Source organism: Fistularia commersonii, chromosome 6 (assembly GCF_037954325.1).
Source record: "Fistularia commersonii isolate RoL2024-O1a breed Wild chromosome 6, RoL_Fcom_v1.0, whole genome shotgun sequence".
In the NCBI taxonomy this organism is placed as follows: Eukaryota; Metazoa; Chordata; class Actinopteri; order Syngnathiformes; family Fistulariidae; genus Fistularia; species Fistularia commersonii.
Genome location: NC_141289.1, coordinates 272,501 through 282,404, shown reverse-complemented (window position 1 = coordinate 282,404; position 9,904 = coordinate 272,501). Strand labels below are relative to the sequence as shown.

Here is a 9,904-nt window from a genome sequence, read left to right as displayed (position 1 = left end):
GGTGCCCTCTGGTGGAGCGAAGGTGTTCTCAGGATCTCCCGGCGGCAGGAAGCGCCTCCTCGAGATGGCGAGCGATCCCGGGTCGCTCGGACGACGGTCATCCACAAGCCCCGCCCACATTCAAGGCAAACCTTCACAGTAAAAGCCCCACTAAAAGGCGAGAACAAGTAAAATCTTTATTTATCTACAAAGAAAATACTCTTTTGAAGTTTACAAACCACTTCCTGCTTCGAGCTACGTGGAACTGGCGTCTGAAGAGCCGCGGCGGCGGCGGGGGGGAAGGCACGCCGTGTTAAGACTCACATGGTGGCGCTGAAAACCAGAGCGGCCTGGCCGAGCTGCTCCTCCAATCATCTCCAAGAATATATTAACCACTTCCTGTCGCTCAATTCTGAAATATAAATAATGGGATTCAAGTATCGCAGGTTTAAAGCTGGAGGGGGATAAGCCCCGCCCCTTCAGGAGGAGGAGCTCGGGTTCACGCGGACGTTCCTCCGTCTGAGGTCAACCAGGTCCAGGGGGATCGGCCGGAGATCCGTTACCAGGCGGGACCGAGGTCCTGGGTGACGGTCGAAGGAGGAGGAGGAGGAGGACCGTCCCTCCGGTCCGGCTCGTTCTCACAGAAGAAGGAAACGAGGAACGGGAGCTCCTCGCCGGCGTCCCAGCGACCGGAGAACATCATGTTGGAGAAGGTAGAGAGCCGGAGAAGAAGCAGGAGGAGCGAGTCAGAAGGTGGTCCGCCGGGCTTCAGTCGCTTTCGCTGCCCGACTCGCTCAGCTGGAGGTCGTTCTCTGCAACACAGGAGAACACGGGTCACCGGGAGAAGAACCCGGAGGGCCACCCTGCACAGAAGACTCACTGAGCGTGTTCATGAGGCCTCCATGTTCCTGAGGGCGGGCGTCCAGGACGGGCATGCTGTGATTGGCCGGGGCCGGGGGGGGCGGGGCGCGGGCGCGGCGCTCGTCCTCCGACTCGCTGCTGCTGGAGCTGTCCTCGCTGCTGGAGGACGAGGAGCTGTTGGAGTTGGAGGAGCTGTCGCTGCTCATCTGGTCCATCACCCGGGCCTCGGCCATCAGCTCTGCGGGGAGAAGGTGGGTCAGGGTGGACCTGGACGGACCGGGACGGACCAGGACCTGGACGGACCGGGACGGACCAGGACCGCCGCCACGAAGGCCCTCACCTCTTTCGATGTCGTCCATGGGGGACGCCGGAGAGGTCTTGTCCTTCGGAGGAGAACCTTTGGAGCTGGACGAGGTCTTGCCGGAGCTCTGGCCGGAGCTCTGGCCGGCCCGCTGAGGCTGCTGGCCCAGACGGCTGGTCTGCTGCTCCAGCCGGGAGTGGATCTTACTGCTGCCCTCGGCCCTGAGGGGAGGAACCCAGGAACCTGGCGTTACTCGGGTGTTCCCTGCCGCGAGGCCTGAGGGCAAACATCTGGGGCCACCCGCCTGGTCTTCTTCACGGCGATGTTGCTGCTGAGCTTCTCCAGACGGTACTCGCCGGTGTCGTGGTTGACGATGAGGATGCACTCCTTCATGTAGGGCCTCTTGGAGCCCTTGAAGACCGTCACCGGCGTGCTGGAACCCTAGAAGATACGGGGGACAAGACGGTCTGACATAGACGTCCAAGACCTCCTCCAAACTCCATGGGGAACCCTTCTCCTTTGAGGGACCGCGAGGACCTCCCTCCAGTACCTTCACACTCCAACTCAAGCCCCTCCAGACTTATTTGGGCCAAACCGCTGACGTTCCTCTGAGGCGCAGCAGGCCAGAGGCCCTCGGACCTCTCGGACGCTTCGGTCCATTTTGTCCTGATAGAACATCTGACCAAACATCCCCTCTTTCTCCTCCGCCAGAGACACTGACAATCATTACATCTCAGCGTCTCCTTTGGAGATGGAGGTCCAGACACTCACCTCCAAGTTGGGTAAGGTGATGGTGACCTGCTCCCCCTTGCCAACCTCCAGCTCCCCCTCGCAGGCGGTGTCGATGGAAGCCGGCTTGAAGTCATCTGAGGAGGAGGAGGAAGATGATGAGGAGAAAGAGAAGGAGGGAGCACATCCACAGACCTGGACTTTATCCTAGCAGGCTTCATCCTAGCAGGCTTCATCCTAGCAGCTTCATCCTAGCAGGCTTCATCCTAGCAGGCTTCATCCTAGCAGGCTTCATCCTAGCAGGCTTCATCCTAGCAGCTTCATCCTAGCAGGCTTCATCCTAGCAGCTTCATCCTAGCAGGCTTCATCCTAGCAGGCTTCATCCTAGCAGCTTCATCCTAGCAGGCTTCATCCTAGCAGCTTCATCCTAGCAGGCTTCATCCTAGCAGGCTTCATCCTAGCAGGCTTCATCCTAGCAGGCTTCATCCTTGCAGGCTTCATCCTTGCAGGCTTCATCCTAGCAGGCTTCATCCTAGCGGCTTCATCCTAGCAGGTACATCCGGGGCACTGGCAGGTTTCCGCCACAAGATGGCGCCAGTGCTCTCGCAGCTAACATCGGCTAACAGCTGCTAGCAGGTTGACAGCTGTGACACCCGTCCAATGTTTGAGGAAGAATCCTGGCGCCGGGAGGACACGCCGATTCACGCTTTCAACATGAATTAATGTGTAAAAGACCGTTTTTCCGCCGCGCGGGCGGAGCTCGCGAACACCGCCTCCGGGCCGGCGGGCTAACGCAGCTAGCATGTCGCTGCTAGCTTACGGCGAGCGACGGCAGAAGAGGAGGGGAAAGGGGAGAAAAGAGGGGCAGAAAGGGACCGGAACGCGGGGAACTCACATCGCACCGTGTGGAAGGCGCTCCGGGGGTGCTTCTCGAACGTCTCCCCGAGTTTCAAGACGTGTTCCTGGTTGTCGAAGTTGGAGAACGCGGTTCCATTCATCCTGAGTTCTGTGGGATCGAAACTTTGGGCTCCTCGCCTTCTACGCGATGACCATATATGGCAGAGTTCCGACTGACTCGCAGAGCCCCGCCCCCGCCTTCGCTCTGATTGGACGGTTAAACCAACCTCCACGCTGATTGGCTCGACGCCTGTCGATCAAAAGTGCGTCATGACTGGGCAGGCCGGTGGTCAGAGCCGAGATCGATCCAAGTATTTATCTGATCGATTATTGGAATTTTGGAAGAAGCATAAAGATGTTTCAAACATAATAGGTTGTTTTGGAAATGCAATAAAAAGAAGGGATGAGTCAATCAATGAGGAATAAAGGAAGAATGTCAGAAACACATTTCACTTATCAGTTTGATTGCAAGAAATCACCTTTTAAATTCATTGATTGTAAGTCATGGAGAAAACATGAGGAGAACATGGAGGAGGAGGTCTGAAGCCCACCAGAGAATAAGGGAGCGGCTGCAGGTTCAGGTTCCCCAGGAGTCCTGCGGCCCTCACAGAGGAGTACAGGTGATCTGGATGGATGTATAGATTATTGATCGGGACACTAGCCCCCCCTCCCTGCAGTGAAAATAATCTGGTTTCCTTTCTGGGGTTAACTCCTGTTAATCTGGACCATCTGCTGCAACAAGTGGGATGTGCAGATTAGACCAGTGCCATCGCCACTTTGTTACGGCGCTCGCCGAGGGGGCATCGCGTGCAGCTCGCCGCCCCCCCGAGGGCAGCGGAGTGTGTGTGTGTGTGTGTGTGTGTGTGTGTGTGTGTGTCAGGGCTTAGAACTGAAAAGCAGACTGAACTGTATCATCACACACTTATTGTATGAAGGTGTTCAGACAACAAGAGTGCTAATGAGCGGCGCCCGCCCCCAGGGGTTAAAGGTCACAGGGGGTTAATGAAAGTCCGGTGGTGGAAAAAGATGGACGGGTGAATCCACCGGCTGAGAGGGAAACCTAAGCTAAGAGAGTGTGTAGGGGGGAGGTAAACAGTGTGTGAGTGTGTGAGTGTGTGTATGTGTGTGTGTGTGTGTGTGTGTGTGTGTGTGTGATGTCTCCAGGCAACAATCCCAAGTTCACAACAGTGGAGTCACAATAGTGTCCTCCAGACTGTGAGAGTGGAAGGAACCAAGGCTGAGAGATAATCTGCCCCCCCTTCACCCCCTCAGGAATCCTCTCAGATGAAGGACCCCCCACCTCCACACACACACACACACACACACACACATACTTAATTAGCTGCTGTGGAGGATGAAGCCCTAAACTCAGCGGGACGATGGTGGTTGGAGATCTGGAAACCTCTTTGGGATCCGATCAGATCTCTAATCAATACTTCAGCTGATCAAGTTTCCCATCAAATGACCTGATCGGTGCTGAGCTCATCATTAACCCTAATCAATGTGTCTGAACACCTAAAGCTGATTATTACGATGGTAACGAAGGAATGAAAGCTTTCAATGTGTGTGTGTGTGTGTGTGTGTGTGTGAGTGTGTGTGTGTGTGTGTGTGTGTGTGTGTGTGTGTGTGTGTGTGTGTGTGTGTGTCATGCGGGCCAATCAGGAGCGGAGTGAGAGCGTTTGTCCGGTGTCGTGCTGCCTTCAGGTGCCGCGGGAAAACAGACACTCGAGATGCAGGCGTGTGTTTGCGTGCACGCCGCCGCGCACATGAACGCACGGGAAGCACCTTCACCCCCCCCCCCCCCCCGCCCCTCCCCGGATCCAGCACGGCGTCCTCCAGCGGGACTTCCGGTCCAAAACGCCAATTAGCAATCCGAACCGTGCGTGTGTGAGCGTGTGACGAGGACGGACACGCAGATTTCCGAGGCGTCCGTGAAGGCGGCACCGTATCCAACACGAACGGCGCAAAAGAAAAGAGGTCGTGCATCCGGGATCTTCCGGCGGATCGTGCACGGCGGGCGCGCTCCGGGACGTGCGAGGACTCTAGGAGCGTGCGTGAGCTGCGGCCCGATCCCGCCGGTTCTGGGTGGGGGGGGGTCCACGTGCGGATTCGAGCCCCACCGGAAGCCCGGGAGGGATGGAGGTACCGGAGCGCTGAGGGTCCCGGTGAGCACACACACGCAAACACACACACACACACACACACACACACACACACACACACACACACACACACACCGCTTCACATCACCTTCGGCATGACCGGAACCGCGTGAGTCTGTGAATGTGTGTGTGTGTGTATGTGTGTGTGTATGTGTGTGTGTGTGTGTGTGTGTGTGTGTGCGCGTTCTGGCTTTCCGGTAATATTTGAACCGATCGATCGTTAAATAATCGATGGGCGATCAGAGTGACGTCACTGAGCGCAGGCGCAGAATGATTCTGTTTCATGTCACCGCTGCTGCTGATGAATGGTGTGCGTGTGTGTGTGTGTGTGCGTGTGTGTGTTACGTGACCCGCGGTCGCACCTGCTCCTCCTCCCCTGGCTCTCCATCCTGGTCCTCCTGGAGCCCCTCACACCTTCTGGTCCCGCAGGATGAATAGATGAGTGTTGAAGATAGAAGCCTCTAGAAGGTTCTGTCCTGTTCGCTGAAGGTCCCAGGGTGGACCTCCTGTCGGGGCAGCTGTGAGAGTGAAGCTTCTTGAGATGGTCAGGACATCAGGACACGTCCAGAGGTCGTCTTGAACCGTGATGGAGTTAAAAAGCAGATTTCAAAACACTGTAATAGCGTGTTACAACACTAATAACACTGTAATAACAGTGTAATAACACTGTAATAGCGTGTTACAACTGTGTAATAACACTAATAAGTGCGTGGCAGTGAAGTAAGAGTGTAATATCAGTGTAATAACATTGTTATAACAGTGTGACGTGTAACAACGGGTGAATGGTGACGTAATAACGATGTCATCGGTCAGAAGGTCCTGTTTGGATCTGAGGGCTGCAGAAACATGAGATGATTGAGGGAAGGTGAAGAACCTTCACCGTCGTTCCTCCGTGTCTCCTGGATGGAATGAAGGTGACATTCCTGTCGTGGAGGACGAAGGCTGAAGGCTGAAGGCTGAAGGTCCAACCCCCCCCCCCCCGAGAATCTGAAGATCATCTCTGGTGTCCTTCAGATCCTGTCAGGCAGGAGACGCAGGTCCTCGTCCATCAGACCTGGACGAGGAGATGCAGTTGGTTATTGATCGATCCATCGATGGATTGATGGAGTTGTGTGGCTTACTGCTGAAACCCCAGTGGAGGTGGAGGCTCTTCACCCTGGACCTTCATCCATCTTCACATGTCCTGCCTCGCTGTTTGGACTCGTTCCTTGTGGATCCCAGAGAAGCTTCTGAAGGTCCAGGTGTGTGTGTGTGTGTGTGTGTGTGTCAGTCTGCACTGGTTTGGTCCATGACCACCTGGTCTGGACCACGGACCTCCTGACTCTGTGGATTCTGCTGCTGTGAAAACACAAGGAGCTGCTGAGAGCTCCGGAGCTCCACCAGTGCTGCCGGTTCTCCAAGGAGGCCAGGAGGTTCCTCTGCTCCTTCTCTGGACCTCCTCCAGCTCCCTGCCGCCCTGCCGCCCCTCCAGATGGAGGTGCTTCCTCAGAGAGGCCTCCTCAGCTCCGGCCTGAGGGCTCTTCTCCTCCACAATGGCCATTGATGTGCAGATGAGGAGGGTGAAGAGGTCCTGGGATCTTCTCATCCTGAGGAGACACAGCTGATGCTCTCCTCTGGGACCTGGGATGAAGATGAGATGAAGGTCTGAGATGAACCTCCAGCAGGACTCTGGTCACAACTGATCCAGCAGAACAGACACCAGCCTGACCTCCACACACACACACACACACACACACACACACACACACACACACACACACAGGCATGCATAGACATACACACATGAATTCAGACATACACACACACACATGCAAACACACACACACACACACACACACATAAACACACACAGGCATGCATAGACACACACACACACACACGCACTCACAACCACACACACACACACACTGGGATGATGGGTCTCCATTAGTGCTGGAGACACACACACACACACACACACACACACACACACACACACGCATGCATAGACATAGACACACAAATGCAGACATGCACACAAACACATGCACACACACACACACACACACACACACACAGTGGAATGATGGGTCTCCATTAGTGCTGGAGACACACACACACACAGGCATGGATAGACACACACACACACACACAAATGCAGACATGCACATAAACACATGCACTCACATGCACACACAAACACACACTTACCATTTACACGCACACACACATGCAGAAACTCACACACAAGTGCGCATACACACACGCACACATGAGCAGGTACATACACTCACACACACACACACACATACACAAATGCAGAAACTCACACACTTGCACACACACAACCACATTTGCACATACGCGCACACAGTTGCACACATAGACACACGCACACACACACACACACACACACATAGACACACACACACACACACACACACACACACACACAGGATATGGGTCAGTGTGTCTCTTTACATAAGAGCTCCATGGAGGTCCAGTCCTCCTTCTCTTCTGGCAGCAGATGGAAAATTAAATAATGGATCATGGTGGACCTGGTCCAGCTCCAGACCAGCATCCATTAGATCCAGCATCTGCTGGGCGTCTGAGGACAGGAACCTTCTAGCACCCTCACTGCAGAACCTTCTAGAAGGCTCCACTCTAGACCCTGATGACCTCACTGCGTGGAAGGTGGACCTCCTGCCCTGGAATGTTTGCACCACATTCTTGACCCATGGAGGAATGTGGGTCACACACACACACACACACACACACACACACACACACACACACACACACACACAGACACACACACACACACACACACGCGCACACACACAGCAGTGGGTCACGAGACTAGTTACTAATTGAGTGTGGAATAGATGTGTGTGTGTGTGTGATTGCTGAAGACCATGATGAGAAGGTGACCATCAGGTGGGTCCATGGGGTCTGAGGAACCTCTGGTTCCATGATGACCTCCAGGACATGACGAGCAGAGTTCTGGAAGCTTCTCCCCCCCCATGGTGTAAATGGTATGGTCCGCCCCCCCGATGACCCTCCATCAGGACTCGCCATTAAACCCCCCATCGATTGGTCGATCAACCGATTGATCAGTGACCCGTTCCCATCATGGATCAATATGTCCGACCGGTGGTCCGAGATCTGAGGCTAGTCGCTAGGCTAGCTAGCTGTCCGCTAACATGAGGTGGTATCTGGGCGTGGGTTCTGCTCCATCCTGGTCAGCGGGCTGGAGGAACCATGCTGAACATCTGGACAGATGGAACTCCTCCTCCGCTAAGATGAAGACCACCCATTCCTCTCCTGTGCTCCCCAGAAGGTCTGTCCTGGAGGCATCTTTGAATGATTGAACCTCATGAATAATCCAGGTGTTCCTGAGAGGAGCAGGCAAGAAGGAGCTATCTGCCCCTGACCCTGGAGGCAGAAGGTGACCTCTGGAAGACAGAAAGCCGTTGCTACAGCTGGTTAGCTTAGCACAGTGAATGACAGTCTATGGTCTGTTAGCCTAGCCTTGTGCCTCAGCTTGTGGAACGACTGGATTTGACAAAGGTATGAGAAGCAGAACTTCTCAGCTTCAGATCATGAAGGAACGTCCTGAGATGCAACCTTAAGTCGATGGGATCTTCATGTCTGTTTCCACTTTGTCCGATGGTTAGTAAACCAGGACTTGGACCGCCGGAGCCCCCCTGAGCCCCAGAACTACCGTGGACCTCCTTGTGTTGCCAGATTTTGTAGAACCTTTGGAGAAACCTTGGAGAACCTTCTCCACGGCTCTTTGAGAACCCAGAAGAGGAGAACCCAGGGATGTTCTCACAGAAGATACAGGCAGGAGAATGTGGCGAGAACCGACAGAGACCCAGTCTGTGTGTGTGTGGTGTGTGTGTGTGTGTGTGTGTGTGTGTGTGTGTGTGTGTGTGCGCCAGACACAACAGAAAACACCCCACAACTCCACAGCCGCTTCCCGGTTGCCATGCCAACGTGGAGGGCCGTTCAGGTTGGAGCATGCTCAGTGTGGCTCCCGCCCCTTTAACAATAGCCAGCGAGGAGGCTCACACACACACACACACACACACACACACACACACACACACACACTCTTAGCAGGCGGAGAGGAGAGGCTGCCCGCCGAGCCGATGACACACTGAGCGCCGCCGCCGCGGTGAGTAGACGGATGTGGAGGTTCCTCCTGTCGGGCGGAGAAGGTGGAGAAGGTGGGGGTGGAGAAGGTGGAGAAGGTGGGGGTGGCCTCCTCCATTCATGGAGGTGGGCTGGAGGGACGAGGGAGGGGAGCATGTGCTCTGCTGGCTGCCGTTGTCCTGGTCATGGAGGACCTGCTGGTGGGTGGAGGTGGAGGTGGAGGAGATGCGACTCAATAATTGATGGAGGAGCAGAGTGGGGAGGACAGGAGGTGTCAGGTGATCCACCAGCTCAGGGTGTCGTGTTCTCCTGGTCAGACCTCCTCTTCACCAGGAGGAGGTGGAGCTGGAGGCTCCGTCCTGACCTGCAGGTCCTCCTCGTGCCTCCCTGACCTTCTGGAGCCCCGTGTTTGTGTCGGTCTGTCAGATGTTCATCCTGTAGCCCCGGGGTATTTACACACACACACACACACACACACACCTGAAGATCCATTGTTCAGGCGGATAAATACCTGGTTGCTCCATGCTTTCATGTTCCTGTGGTGTGTGTGTGTGTGTGTGTGTGTGAGTGTGTGTGAGTGTGTGGGTGTGTGTGATCTATCAGGTGATCAGAAGGATATTGGTTACAAGAATCAGTTGAGTTAAGATCAGGTGTGTGTGTGTGTTCACTGTGCATGATGGAAGGGTGCACAAGGCGTGTGTGAAGGTCTTTTGTGAAGGTCCACGTGTGAAGGTCTCCAGACATGGAGATGATCTGAGGTCCATCTAAAGGTCTAATCTTCCTGTTTGATCTCTTCATCTATGATCATCTTTGATCTGACAGTCTTTGATCTCAGTAT

General features: G+C 54.8%; 2 protein-coding genes across 5 annotated transcripts in view; one reads left to right on the top strand and one right to left on the bottom strand.

The window, feature by feature from the left end:
- Window positions 1-6: 6 nt before the first annotated feature.
- Window positions 7-2,920, bottom strand: eaf2 (ELL associated factor 2). Of its 3 annotated transcripts, none has more exons than XR_015106241.1 (6): window positions 2,766-2,920; window positions 1,913-2,007; window positions 1,446-1,582; window positions 860-1,362; window positions 219-791; window positions 7-131 (listed from the first exon to the last, which is right to left on the bottom strand). XR_015106241.1 is itself a non-coding variant. In XM_086147563.1 (6 exons), the coding sequence occupies exons 1-6, from the start codon at window positions 2,866-2,868 to the stop codon at window positions 748-750; spliced, it is 780 nt and encodes a 259-aa protein (XP_086003689.1). In that variant the 5' UTR covers window positions 2,869-2,920; the 3' UTR covers window positions 163-747. The 3 variants fall into 3 exon arrangements, 2 of the variants coding, with proteins under 2 accessions (XP_086003689.1, XP_086003688.1); XM_086147563.1 differs by lacking the exon at window positions 7-131 and having other exon boundaries at window positions 163-791; window positions 860-1,078; window positions 1,181-1,362; XM_086147562.1 differs by lacking the exon at window positions 7-131 and having other exon boundaries at window positions 163-791.
- A 1,795-nt stretch (window positions 2,921-4,715) lies between these two features.
- The window catches only part of arhgef49 (Rho guanine nucleotide exchange factor 49), a 15,379-nt gene continuing 10,190 nt past the window's right edge, over window positions 4,716-9,904 (top strand). Inside the window, exon 1 of one of the 2 annotated variants that reach the window (XM_086147556.1) lies at window positions 4,716-4,932. The gene's annotated coding sequence lies outside the window, so the exon portion shown is untranslated. Of the gene's footprint in view, window positions 4,933-9,060; window positions 9,089-9,904 lie in introns of those variants that run through there. The other variant, XM_086147557.1, reaches the window with a different exon arrangement.